General features: G+C 34.0%; 3 protein-coding genes across 5 annotated transcripts; 2 read left to right on the plus strand and 1 right to left on the minus strand.

Annotated features, from left to right (window-relative positions):
- The first annotated feature begins 3,991 nt into the window (after positions 1-3,991).
- LOC116134143 (putative disease resistance RPP13-like protein 1) lies at positions 3,992-6,223 on the plus strand. The gene is made up of 2 exons (XM_031419828.1): positions 3,992-4,808; positions 5,775-6,223. Exons 1-2 carry the CDS (start codon positions 3,992-3,994, stop codon positions 6,221-6,223), a joined length of 1,266 nt encoding a protein of 421 aa, XP_031275688.1.
- Positions 6,224-6,676: 453 nt separating this feature from the next.
- LOC116134144 (protein SUPPRESSOR OF npr1-1, CONSTITUTIVE 1-like) lies at positions 6,677-7,540 on the plus strand. Its single transcript, XM_031419829.1, has one exon. It carries the CDS (start codon positions 6,677-6,679, stop codon positions 7,538-7,540), a length of 864 nt encoding a protein of 287 aa, XP_031275689.1.
- A 2,724-nt stretch (positions 7,541-10,264) lies between these two features.
- Positions 10,265-14,944, minus strand: LOC116134108 (vacuolar protein sorting-associated protein 9A-like). Of its 3 annotated transcripts, none has more exons than XM_031419773.1 (6): positions 14,732-14,944; positions 13,615-13,701; positions 12,808-12,978; positions 11,419-11,555; positions 11,134-11,299; positions 10,265-10,456 (listed from the first exon to the last, which is right to left on the minus strand). In XM_031419773.1, exons 1-5 carry the CDS (start codon positions 14,897-14,899, stop codon positions 11,269-11,271), a joined length of 594 nt encoding a protein of 197 aa, XP_031275633.1. In that variant the 5' UTR covers positions 14,900-14,944; the 3' UTR covers positions 10,265-10,456; positions 11,134-11,268. The 3 variants fall into 3 exon arrangements, with proteins under 3 accessions (XP_031275633.1, XP_031275634.1, XP_031275635.1); XM_031419774.1 differs by having other exon boundaries at positions 11,419-11,583; XM_031419775.1 differs by lacking the exons at positions 13,615-13,701; positions 14,732-14,944 and having other exon boundaries at positions 12,808-13,006.
- Between the last annotated feature and the right edge of the window lie 5,577 nt (positions 14,945-20,521).

A 20,521-nucleotide genomic window follows, 5' to 3' on the forward strand; every position in this document is an offset into this window, starting at 1 on the left:
GAAAGATCTTTATAAGCTAGAAGCATATCATCCACATACAAAGCCAGGTAGATGTAGCATTCACCATACAAACACTTGAAATTAAAGCAACCATCAAAGCTACTTCGAATAAAACCAGCATTCACCATAAACTGTCAAACTTCCTATACCACTGCCTAGGTGATTGCTTTAACCCGTACAAGGATTTTTTTAAAAGGCAAACTTGGTTTTTAGACCCCATTTCAAACAACTCAGGTTGTTCCATCAAAATTTCTTCTTCTAAATCCCCATTTAAGAAAACTGTTTTGATGTCTAATTGCTCTAGTTCTAAACCAAACTGAGCTACCAAGGATAAAAGGATTCTAATAGTGGTGTATCTCACAATTGGTGAGAAGATCTCATTATGGTCTACCCCTTCAACCTGTGTAAAGCCTTTTGCCACTAACCTTGCTTTAAACCTAGGTGCTTCTACGCTTGGTATACCCTCATTCCTTTTGAAAACCCATTTGCATTTAACAACCCTACTGCTTTCAAGTTTGTTAATAAGAATCCAGGTCTGATTTTTAATTAAGGAATCATACTCTTCCTGCATGGCCAATTTCCACTACCTAAAATCTCTACTATTTATGGCTTCCTTAACTGTTTTAGGTTCCTCATCAATTTCTTCAGCAACTTGAAGAGCAAAAGCTACCATATCAGCATGCGAGTATCTACTAGGTAGTCTAGTTTGTCTTCTTTCTCTATCTCTAGCTAATTGATAATTTTGTAGGTCATTTTCATCACCATTATTATCATCTAGGCTAGGTTCATCCACCTGAGGGTTTTCTTATGGGGGTTCTAAATGAGAATTGTTGAGGTTTGAAACTTTTCAACCTAGGTCCAGGTTAAACACCTTTGTCCTATCTGTATTGTCACTCTCTTCCTGACTCAAACCACCCAGCTCATCCTCATTAAACCTAACATCTTTGCTGACAATGCACCTTTTCCCTACAACATCCCAACATTTGTACCCTTTTATGCCATTAGGATACCCTAAGAAAGTGCATCTAATAGCCCTTGGTTGCAACTTATCAGATTTATCATGAACAAACACAGTGTAGCCAAAAACTCTAAGGTTACTATAATTTGCAGGATGTCCTGACCATTTCTCCATGGGTGTTTTGAAATTAATGGCTGAGGAAGCTATTCCGTTTATTAGATAAACAGCAGTGTGGGTAGCTTCTGCCCAAAACTTGGTAGATAATTTAGAACAGGATAATAGGCTTCTAACCTTTTCTATAATGGTCTATTCATCATTTCTGCTAAACCATTTTGCTGGGGTGTGTGTCTTACTGTTCTATGCCTCAGAATTCCACTTTCCCTACACAAACTATCAAACTCTTCATTGATAAATTCTAACCCATTATTAGTTCTAAGTTTCCTGATTTTCTTCCCAGATTGATTTTCTATCATAACCTTCCAATCTTTGAATTTCCTAAAGGCCTCTCCCTTAGTTTTCAAGAAGTAGATCCAGACTTTCCTAGAAAAATCATCTATTATATGATGAAAAATCTACAGCCTCCCAAAGAGGGATACTTGTAGGTCCCCACACATCAGAGTGAATATAATCCAGAATAGAATTTGAACAATGTTTTCCAACATCAAACTTAATTCTACTCATTTTTCCATAAATGCAGTGATCACAAAAAGACAGTTTCTCTACTTTATCCCCTCCTAAAGCATTTTGCTTACTAAGCTCTATCAATCCTCTCTCACTAATGTGTCCTAATCTTTTATGCCAAATAGAGGTCTTATTAGGTTTCTGTGAGGTCACTGCTGCTATTCCAGTAACAGTTGACCCATTTAGAACATATAAGCCATTCTTTTTCTCTCCTTTCATTACTATTAAAGGTCCTTCAGTAACCTTAAGGACTTCACCTTGAGCTTTGTAGCTAAAACCATTTGAGTCTAAGTTGCCTAAGGAGATTAAGTTCCTTTTCAACTCAGGTATGTACCTAACTTCTGTAAGGACTCTGCTACTACCATCATGAAAACTTAACTTGACATCTCCAATGCCTAAGACATTACACACTGCATTATTCCCCATTAGAACCTTGCCTGATTCTATCTTCTTAAAATTCATCAAAAAACTCCTATTTGGAGTCATGTGGAAAGTACATCCAGAATCTAAAATCCACTCAGATTGAGATTCTCTATCAGAAGCTACTAGGACATCAGAACTTTCATATCCATCAGAGGCTATATCTACACTACCATTAGCCTCTTTCTCTCCTGATCTTTTCTTTCTATCTAGGCAATCTATCTTAACATGCCTTTCCTTATGACAATGAAAACACTTCCTCACAAACTTGGATTTGGACTTATATCTACCCCTAAAATGACCTTTCTTTGACATCTTCTTCTCAGACCTCTGATATTAGGCCCTTCTACATCTAGCTTACCCTCCTTTTTAAATTCAGCACCTTAACAGTAATGGCTACTACTACTTCATTTAGCTTAAGGGTTTGTCTAACATACTTAAGGGTGTCAACGAAATTTGAAAACATTTTGGGGAGAGAATTAATAAGTATCACAACTTGATCTTCATCCTCAACTTTAACACTAAGACCTTCTAAATCCTGTACTAGTTTCATAAAGTCATTCATAGTTTCTCCTAATATTTTGCTTTCATCCATTTTAAAACTGAAAAATTTCTATTTTAAAACTAACCTATTAGGAGAAGACTTTGACAGGTATAGAGATCCTAATTTTTCCCAAATCCCTGCTAGTGTGGTCATTTCTTAACCTCTCTTAGGACTTTATCCCCCAAACCTAAAATTAGAGTACTGTAAGCTTTATCTAACAGATCTTTCTTCTCCTTCTAGGATAGAGACTCTGGTAAGCTATCCTTACCCTCTAAAGTAGCAGACAATCCATCCTTAACTAAGACAGTCCTCATCATCATCTTCCATAACCCGTAATCATTATCCCCTATGAATTTTTCTACTTCAAACTTAGACATATCTAGGTTCCTAAATCTCACAGTTGCTAAGAGTGTGAAAACCCAAAATTTCCCAAGACTCAAAAAAACCTTAAGTCAAGAATTCGTAACTGTAAAAAACAGATCTAAACCTAGACAACCACAAAAATTGGAAAATCAATCTCACAACCTAGAATGAAACCTAGGTGCTAGAAAGAAACCTAGCTCTGATACCACTTGTTAAACATGAGACCAATTTCAAAAAGCAAGAGTGCAGTATTCAATCCAAGCAAACAGAATCACAAGTAATAACAATAAAGTAAAAAGCAGAAAGATAAATGAACACTAGGATTTATAGTGGTTCTGTAATCTATTAGATTACCTACATCCACTCTTCATGATAGTAAGAAAGATTCACTATGAGAAATAAGAATAACTTTACAGAGATTTCAGCTCACTCCTTTCCACATATCAAAACCCGAGAAAGAACCCTTTGTAATGCACCTGAAACCCAGATGTTTCCTCTCCTCTCATACATACCAAACAACCAGAAAATAGTGAGATTTATACACAAGATGTAAGGGAAAAACAGAAAACATAGCTAAACCTACCACTACCATTTGATTCCATCAACGATCTTCAAGGTTCCAGCACATCCCAAAATCGTAACAACCTTTCTCTCTCTGTGACCAAGAGAGAAAGATCGAGAATGAAAACTCGATCCAAAAAAACCTAATTTAGATTAGGTTTATTGATAATTTTCCAGAAATGCCCTTAGCTTTTAACAAATAACTTTGACTATTCCAAGTTATAGGTTGACTTCCACATAGGCATAAGTCAGTGCCACATCACAACAATATCAATGATAGATTCGAAGAGCTCTATAAAGAACGAGTTGAACTTGGACTAATGCACGAGACTTCTAGAGGGACATCAACATCAAGTACTGCTGCATCTACTTAGCAAGGAGCAGATCCAAGACCACCCACTTCCAGTCTACCAACTGAAGCACCTGTTTATGGGAGAGGTGAAAACAAAAAAGAAATACATAAGATGTTGTCAAGCGATAAACCAATTGATTGCAACTTTGGGGTGATAGCAATTGTGGGTATGGGAGGACTCGGCAAAACAACACTTGCTTGGGAGGTGGACAATGACAAGGAATTGAAACGTCTCAAGTTTGAAAAAAAAGCATGGATTTCTATCTCAAACAATTTTGATATTATGAGAACCTCAAAGTCAGTTCTCGAGTCAATAAATCACTCATTCAGCGGTCTAAATAGTTCAAACAAAGTTCAAGATAAGTTAAAAGAGGAAATACGTGGAAGAAAATTCTTGCTGGTCTTAGATCTTGTCTGGAACGAGAATTATAGCTTGTGGGAAACTTTCAAGTCTTCATTCAAGGATTGTGCACGGGGAAGTAAAATAATTGTGACTACACGCTTTGAAAAAGTTGCATTAACAATGAGATCCTTTGAAACTCATAAATTAAATGGTCTATTAGATGAAGAATGTTGGAATTTGTTTTTGGAGCACGCACCTTCGATTGGTATGGATATTGATGCTCTTGGAAAATTTCGTGAAAGCGTTGTTAAAAAATGTGGAGGATTGCCCTTGGCAGCAAAGACTCTAGATGGTCTTCTACATTATGAACAGAGAGTTAATGCTTGGGAGAATATATTAAACAGCAAACTATGGGATTCATCTTCTAGAAACGATATACTTCCTGTGTTAAGGTTAAGCTACCTCCATCTTCCTCCACATCTTAAAAGATGTTTTGCTCATTGTGCAGTTTTTCCAAAAGATTATGAGATCGATGAGAAGAAACTTGAGCTTTTGTGGTTGGGAGAAGACATTATTCAACAATCAAGTAAGCACTTGAATTTGGCTAGTGAGTATTTTCATCACTTATGTTCAAGGTCACTTTTTCAAAAATCAAGTAGCAATGATTTTAAATATGTAATGCATGACCTTGTTCATGATCTAGCACAACTGGTTTTTGGAGAAATCAGCTTTAGATTTGAGGAAGCCAATTCTATGCTACCAAAAAAATTTGAAAAGACTTGTCATTTTTCTTATATTTCTAAAAATTATGATGGAAAAAATATGTTCAAGGACTTGCAAAAAATGAAAAGTCTAAGAACATTCTTTCCAATGTTTATGAGTCCTTCTAGTCGATATGACCGTAAGTACATAGATGCTACAATTATTTTTCATTTGTTGCCGCATTTCAAGAAGTTAAGAGTTCTATCCCTAGGAAGATACTAGATCACATATTTACCGAATTCCATTGGAGGATTGATACATCTAAAGTATCTCAATTTGTCCAACACGATGGTGAAAAGTTTACCTGAGTCAACAAGCTCATTACTTAACTTGCAAGCTTTGCTACTAAAAGATTGTTCTCGTCTATTGAAGTTACCTTCTAGGATGAGGCATTTGACCAATCTATGTCATCTTAATATTAAAGGTGCAAAGTCATTAAAAGGGATGTCATCTAGGATGAAAGAGTTGATAAACCTCCGAATGTTGTCTAATTTTATTGTGGTCAAAGGGAAAAAATTTAATTTGAATGATTTGAAGAATTTAAGATTTCTTCAAAGAGAGCTTCACATTTCCAAATTAGAGAATGTTAGTCATCAAAACCAAATAAGAGAGCCCATACTAAAAAATATGGAAGATTTAGAAATATTGTTGTTGGAATGGGGATCCCAATCCGATGGCTCACCGAATGAGGAAGTAGAAAGACATGTTCTTGAGATGCTAAAACCTCATAGCAATTTGAAAGAACTCTTAATTAAGTGCTATGATGGTGCATGTTTTCCATCCTGGTTAGGAGATTTGTCATCACTTTCCAATGTGACAATTCTTAAATTAGAGAATTGTAACAACTGTGGAAGTTTCCCTTCACTTTGGATGTTGAGCTCACTTAAAGACCTAACCATTGAAGGGATGAAGAGACTAGAAAAAATAGATGTCGAGATGCCTTTGAAGCCACTAGAGGTTCTTCGTTTTCAAAATTTGCAAGAATGGCAATGTTGGAACACTAAGAGAGAAAATGAGGATGTCGAAACATTCCCTCTTCTCCGAGAGCTTTCCATTGTTAAATGTCCAAAACTTACTAGAGCATTACCTTACTGTCTTCCTTCATTGGAAAGACTTTTTATTCAGAAGTGTTCAGAGTTGACGGCTTCAATCCCAAGTGTTCCATCGCTATGCAGATTAGAAATTAATGACTGTAAGGAAGTGGTGTGTAGGAGTACTATTTCTACTGAATTTCAGTAATTAAATTCTAAGTCTATTTCAAGTACTCCAAAGTTCAGAAATTGGATAAAGCAAGGATTTCAAAAAGTTTTAAGATTGTGGGTTGTGAAGAGCTCACAAATTCATGGCAAAATTTGACCTGTGTTGGTAAGCCACTTCACGATATTCATAGCTTTACCTCCCTTAAGGAGTTGTATTTTGTAAACTGTACAAGTCTTATTTTGTTTCCAGAGATCGATTTTCTTTCAAATCTAAGTTCTTTGATGATTAGTAATTGGGAGGCTCTAAAATCTTTACATGAAGGATTGAAGCAAAAAAATCTAGAAAAGCTTGTCATTAAAGATTGTGATTCTCTGACAGTCTTTGAAAGAGGTATACTACCTTCATCTTCGAAAGAACTTAGGATAGAAAATTGTCACGAAGTGGAACATTTGGAGGATTTGAGTACCACTCTTTTGGAGTGCTTATACCTTAATGACTATCCATCTCTCACCCCGCATCTCATCAGATGGTTGGTTGCCTGACACACTGAAAAAACTTAGCATTAGTGGATGTCCAGACCTCACAATGCTATTATTAAGAACTTTTCCTAAGGCACTTGAACGTCTCTCTATTATCTCTTGTTCAAACCTAGAGTCTACAATAGAGACATTTGAAAATAATGAGTTTCTCAAAGTGATTAAGTTTGTGGACTGTGATAAACTTACATTCGTGCCTTCAGACCTACACAATCTTACATTTCTTGAAAGTATTTTGATATGGAATTGTCCAAATATGGAAATATCCTTCAAATTCCCGAACTCTCTTCAAGAATTAGATATAAAGGATAGTCCAATATTGTTTGTAGAAGAAGGCGTTCCAACCAACCTTAAACTACTCTATGTTGCAAATGAGGCCAAAATCTATAAGCCACTATTAAAGGGGGCATTGCAGAAAATCACCTCTCTTAGACGACTTGTTATTGCTAGAACGCCCGCCTCTCTAGCTTCTCTATCTAGTTTGTGTCTTCAAAGCCTCACTTCTCTTGAACGGTTGGAGATCGAAAATTTTCCAGAGCTAAAAACCATTCCAAACTTGGGAAGCCTCATCTCTCTTGATAGTTTGTGGATCAAGAATTTCCCGAACATCGAATACATTCCAGATTTGGGAAGCCTGACCTCTCTTTTATTTTTGAGTATTGAAGAATGCCCAAAGCTCAAATCCATCCCAGATCTGGGAAGCCTAACCTCTCTTGAATCTTTGTGGATTGAGGAATGCCCAAAGCTAAAACCTTTGCAAAGCCTGTCACCTCCTCTTACGAAGTTACATATTGCCCGTTGTCCACTGTTAAAAAGATAGTGGAAAAGTGGCAGAGGAAAATATTACTCAAAGATTACTCACATTCCTGAAGTTCGTATAGATGGAAAATTAATCTTCAATTCAAAGGAGGAAGAGGAGCAAGAATAATTCAAAGGAGGAAGAGGAGCAAGAATAAACATAGTTATTTGATTTTACAAAATCCAATTAGAGAATCATCTCACTTCAAGCCAGGTTGGTCATTTTCTTACACGAATTTCTTTTATCCTCCGCCTAAATTGACTTGTTTTTTACTGCAATTTGTCTATCACTTGTTTTATTTAATAACTTTTCTGTCTTATATTTTGTTTGGTTCACTAACTAACTATATATATATATATATATATATTCAAGATGAAGCAAGTGGATAGCTGAAATCTCAAATTTGGAGTACATTCTTCAATTTGAATGGTAACTAAAAGAATTTTAAATTATGATTTAGTTTGGTAAGTGAGTTTTGATATTAGAGATGTAATTTGAATTATATTCCTCATCTTTTTGTGTCTCAGATGAGTTGAGCTTCTACCACTCAGAAGAGTAATATTTGTATGCAGAATCTGAGTCATTTAGATCCCAAAATGAAGAACCAATTAGAGAATCATTTCATTCCAATTTCAGGTTTGTCCATTTCAAACATGTGAATTGTTTTCCATATTATAATCATAAAATAGTGTTGAATATATCCCATTTCGTTGCTCTACAGTTTTCAATCCAGGAGTGGAGTAGGACATTTTGATACAAGGAAGCTTGAAATTTGAAGTTTTTATCCACTTTCTTTTTTAAGTCATCAGTTTCTTCTACTCTTGTGGGTGAAAGGTAACCAAAAGAAAGTCTTCAACACAAATTTCAATATTTTCAAGTATTTTCAATAATATCTACCAAAGTTCCTTCACAATCTATGGTTGCTAGATTTGAGATTCTTTGTTGAGGTGAAATGAAATCTGACTGCGATTGCAATGCCATAAAATTTAAAACTATGCAGCTGCATGTAAGCATATTTGACATACTTTTTATATTTAAACTCCAAGTAAATGGTAATCCTAGATCATCTTTGATTCGCAGGATCAAGCTGCCCTCAGCACAAGACTGACTTAGCCCTTAAGGTAGTTCATATGGTATAAATGAAGAGGACGATAACAGTGGATTCTTCTGTCTACATATGTGGCGTGCTCTATACATAAAGTAACTCTTTGCATGGATTGAAAGGCTGGAAGCCTGTAAAATTCAGTTTTTCAAAAAGAGGCCAAAATCCATGTAAAAAGGTTAATAATCTTCATTATTAATTTTTTAGTCTTAAATTTTATTAGTCCAAGCTTGAAATAAGACCTTTCTTCAATTTAGTTACTTTGTTGTCTTATTTATTTTTCAAAGGAAGAAATGATGAGTGCAAAACCCAGAAATGGACCTCTACACATTCTTGCTGAGTCACTATAAGTCGCTTAATAAAGCATGTGAGACATTCTTTCTCCACTTATATTGTAGACTTATTCTTATGTTCTCTAAAATCATTACTTTTTTTCTTGGACAACATCTATACACAATTTGTATATATTAATGTTCAAGGTGAATATATCCTGTGAATGGAGTGAGTGAAGCAATGTTTGTCGATAAGAAAATGTTTTGCAGTACGCTTATGATCAATTCCTATGATGGTATGACATTTCCAACTTGGATAAGAAATTCTTTGTCTTTTACTGAAGTGTAATCCTAGATCATCTTTGTCTTTGATTCACAGGATCATCTTTTAGTGAAAAGGAAGACAATAGTGGATTCTTCTGTCTACAAATGTATAATGTATGAAACAACTTCTTTTCCGTTATGATTTTACAATTTTAATCTGAGAGCATTTTATAATAGTTTAATGTTGGATTATAGCTTTCTTGGTGACTACTTTGTATTGAAAGTAACTCTCTGAAACGGTTGGAAGGCTAGATAAGATAATCTCTCAAGTACATGCCAAATGAACTTCTTATTAAAAATCTTCTCAAATTTGCATTTGTTGTTGTTGTTTTGCCTAACTGCAACCCAAATATTGATGGCTGTCCCTTGACAATTCACAGCTTGGTGCAAGAAAGACAAGGGAAGCCTATTGTCCCTATGTATGATACAAATTCTATTCATTCACCATGGCACCGTGAACTTATTATGATGGATAAAAGGAATAAGAAGTCTGAAAAACCGCAGTGCCTTGACAACAATGTAAGCATTGGATTTGAAACGGTTTCTTTGTCCAAAGAAATTAATATGCTCATCTCCTCTTCTTCTTTGATTAAATATAGGCTTGTGGGTGCTGATGTTAAGAAAATGTATGGGTGAAGAGTGAGTGTTGTGAGGTCTTGTTAAATAATAAGAGCCACAGATTGCAGAAGAAAATTTCAGCTTTTGGGATTTGTGTGCATAAAGTGGCAAAAGTGTTGAGAGAGATAAAAGAGCCTCAGGTTTCGAGTTTTGGTTTGGGTGTAATGTGAGTGTATTACTTATACTATCATTCTCTATTTTAGTCATTTGACACACATCCGTGAATGTAAGCAAAGTTTTGCCGAACCACGTAAATTCAGTGTTGTGTGATTGTTTTTCTATCTTCCTTATTTTTCATATCTTACTAACCCCATCGGAGTCCTAGTTTCTAAACAAAGTATGCATTCATGTAAGGTGTGGCGAAGTCATTACAATATTTATTGCAACATGGGTTTACAAACTATAACAGGGCATTATTGCTCTGTTCTGTTCACAGCATTAATCATCATACATAACTAACAAAGATTGACATATATTGTAGTGTCACTTTCACATTTCATTGGAGCCATATATATTTTGCCAAACCTAAGTGATGAGTTTGTTAATGGTAAGTCAAGGATATAATTGTCTTTTCACCCTTTACATTTCTTCCTCTTTGAACAAGTCGAATAATGCAAGTGCCTGCAATATATCCAATTGAAACATTAATCAACTATATATGCAAAAAATTATAGGGGAACCTATGCGTGACACTATCCAAATTATTTTTAAAATTCGAATAATTTATTCACAACAAAATATGTGAAATTCCATGTATGTCTCTTTTTCACTATCTCACTCTTCTTTTAACACATGCAAAAGAGAATAGACCAAGGAGGAAAGTGTTTTTCGCATTTCTCTTTAAAATACCACAGAGTTTTTTCAGATGCCGGTCGAACACTACCCCAATTAACAACATCGATTTATTATCAAAGTCAATTTGCATATCTAGGTTTTTTTTTTTTTTTAGTCAATATTATGAAAGAAAGAACACTTTGTGAATCAATTATAAGTAAACAAAATTAACCCTAAGAATTGATAATATATATATATATATATATAATTATATATATATATATATATAAACAAAGGCAAAGTGTACCTCTGAAACAAAAAGCTGCGAGCGAAATTTTAGGCCGTCAAAGTGATATAAAATGGGCCTAAAAGCATCTTCTTCCAATGGTTTACATTTCTTCTTGATTATAATTCTAACCTGAAATTAATTAATTATTTGTTAATTAATCTCCTTCAATGTCAAGTTCCAACTTAAAGTAATAATAATTAAAATTTAATTAATTATAATTAAGAAATTAAATTACCTGGGCTGGAAATCTTGATTCTCCTTTGCACTTCTTGTCTTCCCATGCAGTTGGGTCAATGTTTGACCCTCCAAAACTTACAGCCTTTAATTTATAATTAAAAAAAAATAGAAAATCAAAATTAATTGTTAATATTCAAGGAAGAGTGTGGAATCCTATGGAAGCCCTACAAACATAATTCAAAAACCGTTATCAGTGTTAAAAGCTATAAAAAATGAGAAAATGTTTTTTTTTCTGCGCTTTTTAATTTTACACTAATTTTTAGAATTGGGCCTGAATTTTTACCAAAGAGTTGGCGGCGACTGGCGAAGATCTTCTTGAATTGTTTCGTTGTTGCAAACAAAAATGTAGCCTCCAAGAGCCTCATTCCTTGGCAACATTTCGCCCGGAGGAAGAGTCTCGTACCATTTATGATCAGCACCCTGATGTTACAGCTTCATTGATAAATTCCTTAACAAAGAAAAACTATAATTATAAATGACAAGACAACCACAATTTGTATTATTTTTCTCAATGAATAATATTTCTGTACTATCAATATTCATCCATATTATAATTCCAACCCTTTCCATGGTTTCACAAGAAACAAAGTAATGCTGCATCTAATGTTCAATCATAATAGTCTATTCTGTGAACTTAAGCATATGAATACACAGATAACAGTTGATTTCATTTTATCAAATTCTGATGCGATTGAAAAATTCATCCTGTTGTGAACATTATAGAGGATAGCATACAATTACCGAGATAAAACTTTATAAAACTAAAACCTCTAAATTTAAATCAAACTTAAAATTAAAAAAAAAAAAAAAAATGTGCAACAAGATTGTAAGCCCCGTTCAGCTGGTTGAAGGACAACCATGTGAATGACTGTGTTATCGGCCAAGTGACCATGACAGAAATTCAACGGCCCCACACGTGTCTCAGCCGCTCACACAAGTGAGAGAATTTCCTTCATATGACGCTGCATCTCTGCAGAAGAAGGACCGGGGACTTTCCTGGTCTGGGTCAATGAATTTGGTCCAAGTCTCTTGTGGCATGATGTGCATTGCTTGCTCACTTTATATTCCACAATTTCCCATGTTAACTGAAAGATGTGGGACTAGGGACATAATATTTATAAGACACAACGAAATGCGGCGTTATTTAAACTCGAAATGAGATGGCCGGTGGAACATCCATGCAGCCAGACATTTCCCTTTCCTTTGGAGCCAAAGTAATGCTGCATCCAACATCTAATCATAATAGTCCGATTGAGTGTGTGAATTTAAGCATATGCCCCATCTCTGTAACTTCATCTAGTGTTTTCAAGATATTGCCTATTCTAACATAATTATCATTTTGTTTATCACATTCTGAGGTCAGGGTTTGGAACTGTAAAATTAGAACCATAAAAACAGGTGACCAGTCTTCCCCATATGGGTTTTCTTTTAATTCTAGAACCTATATTTCATTTGTTGAGGAACAATCAAAAATATTTATTTATTGAAGTTCACAATTTAAATGGAACAAAAGGCAATCATAATATGAAGCGCTAAAAATATCAATTACACCACCACCATCACATCAAAAACACTTAGAAAACTATACCTAGTCCTACAATAAGCAGTGTAAGATTAATTTCAATCCAGATAAAATAAACTTTCCACAATAAAAGAAGGTCAGTTGCCATACCAGCCATGAAGCTCCATTTTGAAGTACCGCCTGTATATCCAAATGCTCAGGCCTCAAGAAGGTTTGCAGCAGGCATATCTTCTCAGAGATTTTCTGATCAATCTTCACATCCTCAGGAATTGAAGAAAACGTCTGAGAAAACAGCTCTGCCATGACATACTTCTCCAATCCCTGCAGCATATAGCAAAGGGGATGAGATACGCCTAATTGTGTATGAGATGGTAAATTTCCAGAAAATTTTACAATAACATAACTTTGAAAGAGGTTCATGACTATTTTCAAAAACCTTTGAGAAGGTAAATTAAATTTTCACATCGTTAGCATCACTTGAATTTTCCATAGCTATACATTACACAGCCGGTCATGGTGACACATTATATATAGATTACTACAGTAAAGTGGCGTTAGAATTCATATTTCATTACACTGGTTTCATGATAAATTTTCCCATGGTTATACTATACATTAACAGCTAATTATTTTGAAACATGCTACATACTAAAAAAATAAAATTGAATTATATTCATCAAGAACCTCGATGAATCTACAAAGTCTATCATTACGCAATAGTATCAAAATTATGAAAACCTGATCCCTTAGTTACTGTGTCACATCTCATTACAATTAATTGGGTACTCTTGGACCCAAGAACATACTTAAATTCCATAGTCGTTCAATATTTTCAAAAACTAATAAAGACCGACCAGCCTAGTTATTATGTCACACGTGAGATATTACTAAAACAAACTTGAGTTATACTTTATATCTCATACTAAAAAATTATCAAAAACCACAAGCAACTTTTACCTCCAATGCAGAGTCAATTTCTTCCTTGGAAGCACCAACCCACAAGGGATGATCTCTAATAGCACCTTCCACTGTGAGGAAGAACTCCTGTATACTCTTCCCATCATTCTCAGGATTTGCAGTATAAAACAAAAACAAAACTATAAAGCTGAAATAAACATACAAAACCCACTTGGATAAACCAAACCTAAATCACATAAAGCAAGTTTGCATTGGCGCAACGGTATTCAGTCATCAATATTACTGTACCTATGTTTTCGTTACAAGAGGTAACATTGTTTTAGTATTCAAAAACAATTTCTCCAATACCATTTATTTACATGAAATATCAGTTTAGTAATGTTACAGGGGTCTGCTCCGGTACTGGACCTTGTAATGTGACTGCACCTATATTATGGTTAGGATTGCTCATGATTTAGCATCCCAAAAACGATTTTTTTCAGTCCAATTATTTAAACATTGTCACCAAAACATCAACTTAGTATAGTTACTACAAAAAATCTTTCAAACGGGAACTTGCTACAGTGCCGGGTCTGGTAAGGTTACCATTTCTTTGTTTCAGTTCGGTGAACCATTGTTTTAGAAACCAAAAAGAGAGATTTTTTCCATAGAATTATGAAACATTGTACACTAAATATTAGCTTAGTAACATTATCGCAAAAATCTCTCAAACAAGGGTTTGCTACCGTACTAGACCTGGTATCCTTACCGTATCTATGTTTCAGAAATTTTCGGTAATGTAGCCACAAAATGGTACAAAGACCCACCAGAACATTGTTACTTAGTAACCAAACTATCACCTTGGCCACTTACGGCACCGGTACCTATTTGCTACTGTACTGAACGCGGTATCGTTACCGTATCTAAATTTTGGAAATTTTCAATGGTGTAGTAACAAAATTGTACTAGACCCACCAAAACATCGCTACTCACTACCAAAGCATCACCTCGGTAACGTTACTGAACCGGTACCGGCCAGATTCCACACACAATCAAACAAATAAACTAAATTTAAAAAAAATTAAAAAAACCCACATAAATAAACAATTAAACAACAAACCCAAATTCACAAAATTAAACAAAAAAAGAAAAGTAAAATGAAATTAAATAGCGAGACCTTTTGATGGATCGAACGAGATCGAGGGAAGCTGGGTTTCGCATGCGACCGAGAAGTCGTAGAAGGTGACGGATTGAACGGAGGATGGCGATGAAGGGTCCATTGGGAAGAGCGACTGTTTAAGTGGACTAGGAGAATTGGTGGAAGAGAAGAAGAACAAGAAGCCATCAAAAAAGACAAAAAGGAGAGTAATTTATTAAGATGGTGGGTGAGTTTAGATCGTTTCGAGAATTTTAAGATTTGATTTTTTTTTAAGAGAGAATACCGTTAGGTTGTGCACTTTCTAGAATATTATAAAACAAAAATTACTTCCAACTAAAAATACATAAAATTAACGTTAAAATGTTAAATTATTCGCAGTGGCGGAATTAGTCACTGGCTGACCGAGACTGCAAGCCAGATCAAAATTTTAAAATATATTTAGGCCAAACGCGCATGCACCTACCCATAGTTTGTCATAACGACACTCAAAAGGTTTGAAAATGATAATTATCGCATTTTTTGTCTAACTCTGTTAATAAAATCTGTTTAAATAAGGGTAATATAGTAATTTTATATCCATTAATTTTAAATTAATCAATAAATCCCTAAAATTTTTTTATTTCATTTTTCTCTTCCCTCTCTTATCTTCTTGTTCATCTCTCCCTTCTCTTTCTTTCTTTTTCTCCGTCTTTTCCCCCTCCCCTTCTCTTTTTTAACTTTTCTTCTCCCTCTTTTCCGTTCTCTTTCTCTTCTTTCTTCTCCGTCTTTTCCCTCCTCCCCTTCTCTTTTTTCCTTTTCTTCTCCCTCTTTTCCCTTTGGTCGCTAGGCAAGAACCCGTATTTTCCTCCAGTTTTTTAATTTTTAACTTTTTTCAAATTTTTATAATTTTTTACAGTTTGAGTTGGAAGTGTTTGAAATTTGTGGTGGTTTATAGGGGTGGTGATGGTTGTATTTGGTGGTCTTTCCTCTTCAGTTTTTTAATTTTTAATTTTTTTTCAAATTTTTATAATTTTTTACATTTGGGTTGGAAGTGTTTGAAATTTGTGGTGGTTTGTTGGTGATGGTGATGGTTGTATTTGGTGGTTCTAGTGGCAAGTTTGGAGCTGGTGGAGGTCCTGACCGAGAAGAAAGGAAGAAAAGAGAAGGGGAGGAGGGAAGAGACGGAGAAGAAAGGAAAGACGAAGAAGAAAGGAAAGAAGGAGAAGGGAAAAGAGGGAGAAGAAAAGGAAAAAAGAGAAGGGAAAAGGGGGAGAAGAAAAGTGAAAAAAGAGAAGGGGAGGAGGGAAAAGACGAAGAAAAAGAAAGAGAAGGGAGAGATGAAGAAGAAGATAAGAGAGAGAAGAGAAAAATGAAATAAAAAAATTTTAGGGATTTATTGATTAATTTTAAATTAATAGATATAAAATTACTATATAACCCTTATTTAAACAGATTTTATTAACAGAGTTGACAAAAAAAAGTGGGTAATTGTCATTTTCAAACCTTTTGGGTATAAAATTGTTGTTATGGCAAACTATGGGTGGGTGTATGTCGCTCGGCCATAAATTTATTGGTTAATTTTTTTTTTTTTAAAAGTAAAATAGTAAGAGTAATAGTACATTTACACTATCCGTTACACCATTTTTATTACACTATGACCATTTTACTAATAATTATTTTATTATAATATTAAAAATTAAAAATAATTAAAAATTTGTATTGTGCCACATTTTGATGTAATAGGTGATGTAAATGTAGTATTACTCAAATAGTAAAGTATAGTAAAATATAAAATATAAAATGAGCTTTACAATTTACATGTTTATCAGATAAAAATATTAATAGATTTACAACTGTACAATTTACAGGTTTATATCTAAAATTTTAGTATATGGTAATCCCTAGGGGTGTTCAAAAGAACCGGTTGGAACCGGAACCAACGGGTACCTTGAGTTTGGTTCTGGTTCCTACCCAGAACCAATCATCAATGGGTAGGTTTTGATTCCAAATTTTTGAAACCATTACTGTGCGGTTTCGGTTCTGGTTAGGAACCAGGAATCGAGATTAATATAAAATAAAATTAAATATTACGGGGGTTAATAAAAAATTTTGTAGAAAAAGTAATGTGAATACATTTATATTTATATTTCATGACATTTAAAGTAAGTTGGTTTGACTTTTGAGAATCTACCTTTATAAAGTAATGGAGTTTGTAATTTTGAATTTATAATTTGTAATTTTATTTTTGTTAACAAGTGCCAAATGGAGTGGTATTTGTAAGTTTTTAAGGGTTTTTTTGCCATTTTAAAAACTTTTGAGGGTCATATAATTTTGCAGGGTACCTAGAACCAGAATCGAAACCGTTGTTATAGGTTCTGGTTCTGGATACCTAGGAACCGGAATCGTCAGTTCAGGTTCTGGTTCCAAATTTCAAGGAACCGTCGGTTCCGGTTCCGGTTTCGGTTCCTTCAAAAAGTGCAGGGTACCCAAAACCGAACACCCCTAGTAATCCCACATCATCTTTGGTTTGCAAGATCATCTTTTAGTGAGGAGCATAATGATCATTATTTTAAAATCCGGATCAAAGGGCAAGTTGTTTTGCTGGCTGGGTCACGGGTCAACCGTTTCATTCATTTCAATCGGTTGGACCAGTGACGTCAGCAATAATTTTATTTGTTAAAAATTATTATTAATCCCTTAATTTTTTGTACATTACAGATTATCCCTAAAAATTTTATTTATTTCAAAATGCCCCCAAAAAACATCAAATTAGTCCCTAAACTTTTAACATATCTCTAACCACCCTAGAATATTACATTAGTCCCTATAAATTTAAAATATTACCAAAACCCTACTAAAACCTGAATCAGACCAGAGAAGCTGTTGAGTCCCGGTCGGACTAGTCCGACTGACCGATCCAGTTCGGGTTTTAAAATAGAGATGATGACAATGAATTCTCCTATCTACGTATGTGTAATGTATGAAAACTTCTTTCCCGTTATGATTTTACATTTTTTATATGTGATAGTATTTGACAATAGTTTAACGTTTTATTATAGCTTTCTTGGTGACTGCTATGTACAGAAAGTAACTTTCTGCAATGATTGGAAGGCTAGAAGCCAGAAAATTACAGTTTTTCAAAAAGAGGTCAATACCCATGTAAAAAGGTTAATAATATTCATCTTCTTCTTCTTCATTATTATTGTTATTATTATTTTGAATTTCTTATATACAAAAAGGAGATTGCCTTATATTTAATAGAGTAATACTACACCCACAACATCTTCTCACAACCTCAACGTGGCAGCTTGCAATTGGTCAACTCGTAATGAGTCCCACCTGATAAATTACGGCTAACTAATTGCGAGTTGTCACATCGGGATTGTGAGAAGAGGTTATGGGTATAGTATTACTCATATTTAATATTTCCTTCATTACATGCTATTCATAAGTTTTCATGAGTTATGTCACTATTAGTCTATTGTCTTATTTCATTTGTTAAAGGAAGAAATAATGTCAGCAAACCAAGCGATGGACCTCTATATCTCCTTTTTAAGGCAGAATAACTTGCTTAATACAAGCATGTGAGATATTCTTTATCCGTTTATGTTTTCCCAAAGTCATTGCTTTTTTTATTGGGGGAGCATTTCTACATAATTTGTATTTATTAATGTGTGTATCCTATGAATGGAGTGACTGAAGCAGTGTTAATCATAAAATGTTTCGCAGTACTCTTGGATCTTAGTTCCGATACTGGTATGACCTTTCCAACTTATATTATAAATTCTTTTACATTTTGAGATCTTCGTAACGATGAAAAGCTCATTACATTTCTGCAGGATCAAAGAGTGCAAAAATCTCCAATATTGCATCTCTTGAACTTCTGGAGATCATCAAGAGAAGTTCTCTTCTTGAATCATTTCGAGAGATGGCTTGCTTGATAAGATAATCCCAAGTACTTACCAAATGAACTTCTTACTAGGGGTGATCGAGTACGAGTACCCTAGAATTTTTTAAGGAACTAAAACCAAAACCGGAACTAGTCAATTCCTGAAATTAGGAATCAGAATCGGAACCGGTCCGTTCTGGTTCCAGCTTCGGTTCCGGTTCCTCAATAGCTGGAACCGGAACCTGTGAGATAGGTTCCGGTTCCAATTCCAGGTACCGTGGATAATTAATTGGTCCCTATTAGGTTACAAAATGACAAAAATACCTTTAAAATTTACAAATACACCCTCACTTGTTTACATATTCTTTAACTTTTCTCTTATTAATTAATTTAAATATTTCAAATAATTTAGATATATAGTCTAAGACTCTAAGACACATCGATCATGCATAAACGCGTATAGTTCATATAGTGTATAAACACGAGATTAATCATGTCATGTGTAAAAAAGCCAATTTGACCATGTGTTATTTATGTGTGAAGACAAGTGATAATTAAGACTTAAGATGGGATCTGTTGACTTGGTATAGATTGATATCAAGTTCCTAAATAAATGTCAAGATACATTTAAAAAGGAAAATTTCTAGCCGGAGTATATAAAATGTTACCTAAAAGGTTTTTTCATGGTGACGCGTTCCATATGTATTGATTGCCAATTTGATATAAGATTAAGGAAAAGATTTTGACATACCATGAATCCATTCTTAATTGGGATTAGACAACGGAATGATTTAATTATACAACGCATATGATTATAAAAGGGTTCGTTGGAGTATATCTTCATTGTGACTTAGGGGTTATGGATTACTAATTGCCTGCCATAATCGGTAGGAGTTTCGGTCACAAAAAGTTATGACGAAACATATCGAAATAGGTATGATATTGGATCCACGGCTAAGCCACAGTGAACGTAAGAGGTCACACATAAAAACTAAGAAGAATTGAGAAATAACCAAAAAAAAAAAAAAAAGTTGATTATCCAAGGTTGGCTAGCACCTGCTAAGGGTAATAAAGTTATTTATATCATTATCATTGAATTAAATTCAATTAAGGGTTATATTAGTTATTATGAATAATTTAAGAGTTAAATTGCTAATTGGAATTAAATAGAATTCCAATTCATAATTAATCATTTTCTTTATATTAAATTGGATTTAATAATGGGTTGTAATTGTAAACATATAAACAATTTAAGGGTTAAATACAATTTAAGAGTTAAATTTTAATTATGATTAAATGTTAATCCAATGTTATTATTTAAAAAAGTTTAATAACTTCATAATAACTATGGAATTATTTCAACTCCAAAACAATTATGGAATTATTTAAGGAAGTCCAAAACAATTAATGAATTGTTTACAAGGCTACATATATAAAGAAAATGATATATCCATTTTAGTATAGAGATAAAAAATTTCTAAAAACCCTAAATATCTCTCTTAGCCTAATTCTTCTTTTACCTTAATATGATACTCTTTTGTTTAATTTCTCTTGAAATTAAAAGTCTCCAAAGTTGCTAAGGACTTAAGGTAACAAGTTATACCTTACTTGTTTTCAATTTGATTGATTTTTTTTTTTTTTTTTTTTTTTTTTTTTGCAAAATACTAATATACATATTATAGATCACTTGCATCATTCATACATTTCAACTTTCAATAGAGTCATAGTTACTGAAGAAAATTTCAGCTTCTGGGATTTGTGTGCTAAAGTTGCAGAGCGTTGAAAGAGATATAAGAGGAGGGTGTACACAAGTTTCGGGTTTGGTTTGGGTGTAACGTGAGTGTATTAGACTTATACTATCATTCTGTATTTTAGTCATTTGACTCACATCTGTGGATGTAGGCAAGGTTTTGCCGAGACGTTAATTTGGTGTGTGTGAT

The sequence above is a fragment of the Pistacia vera genome, unplaced genomic scaffold (assembly GCF_008641045.1).
Source record: "Pistacia vera cultivar Batoury unplaced genomic scaffold, PisVer_v2 Contig283, whole genome shotgun sequence".
In the NCBI taxonomy this organism is placed as follows: domain Eukaryota; kingdom Viridiplantae; phylum Streptophyta; class Magnoliopsida; order Sapindales; family Anacardiaceae; genus Pistacia; species Pistacia vera.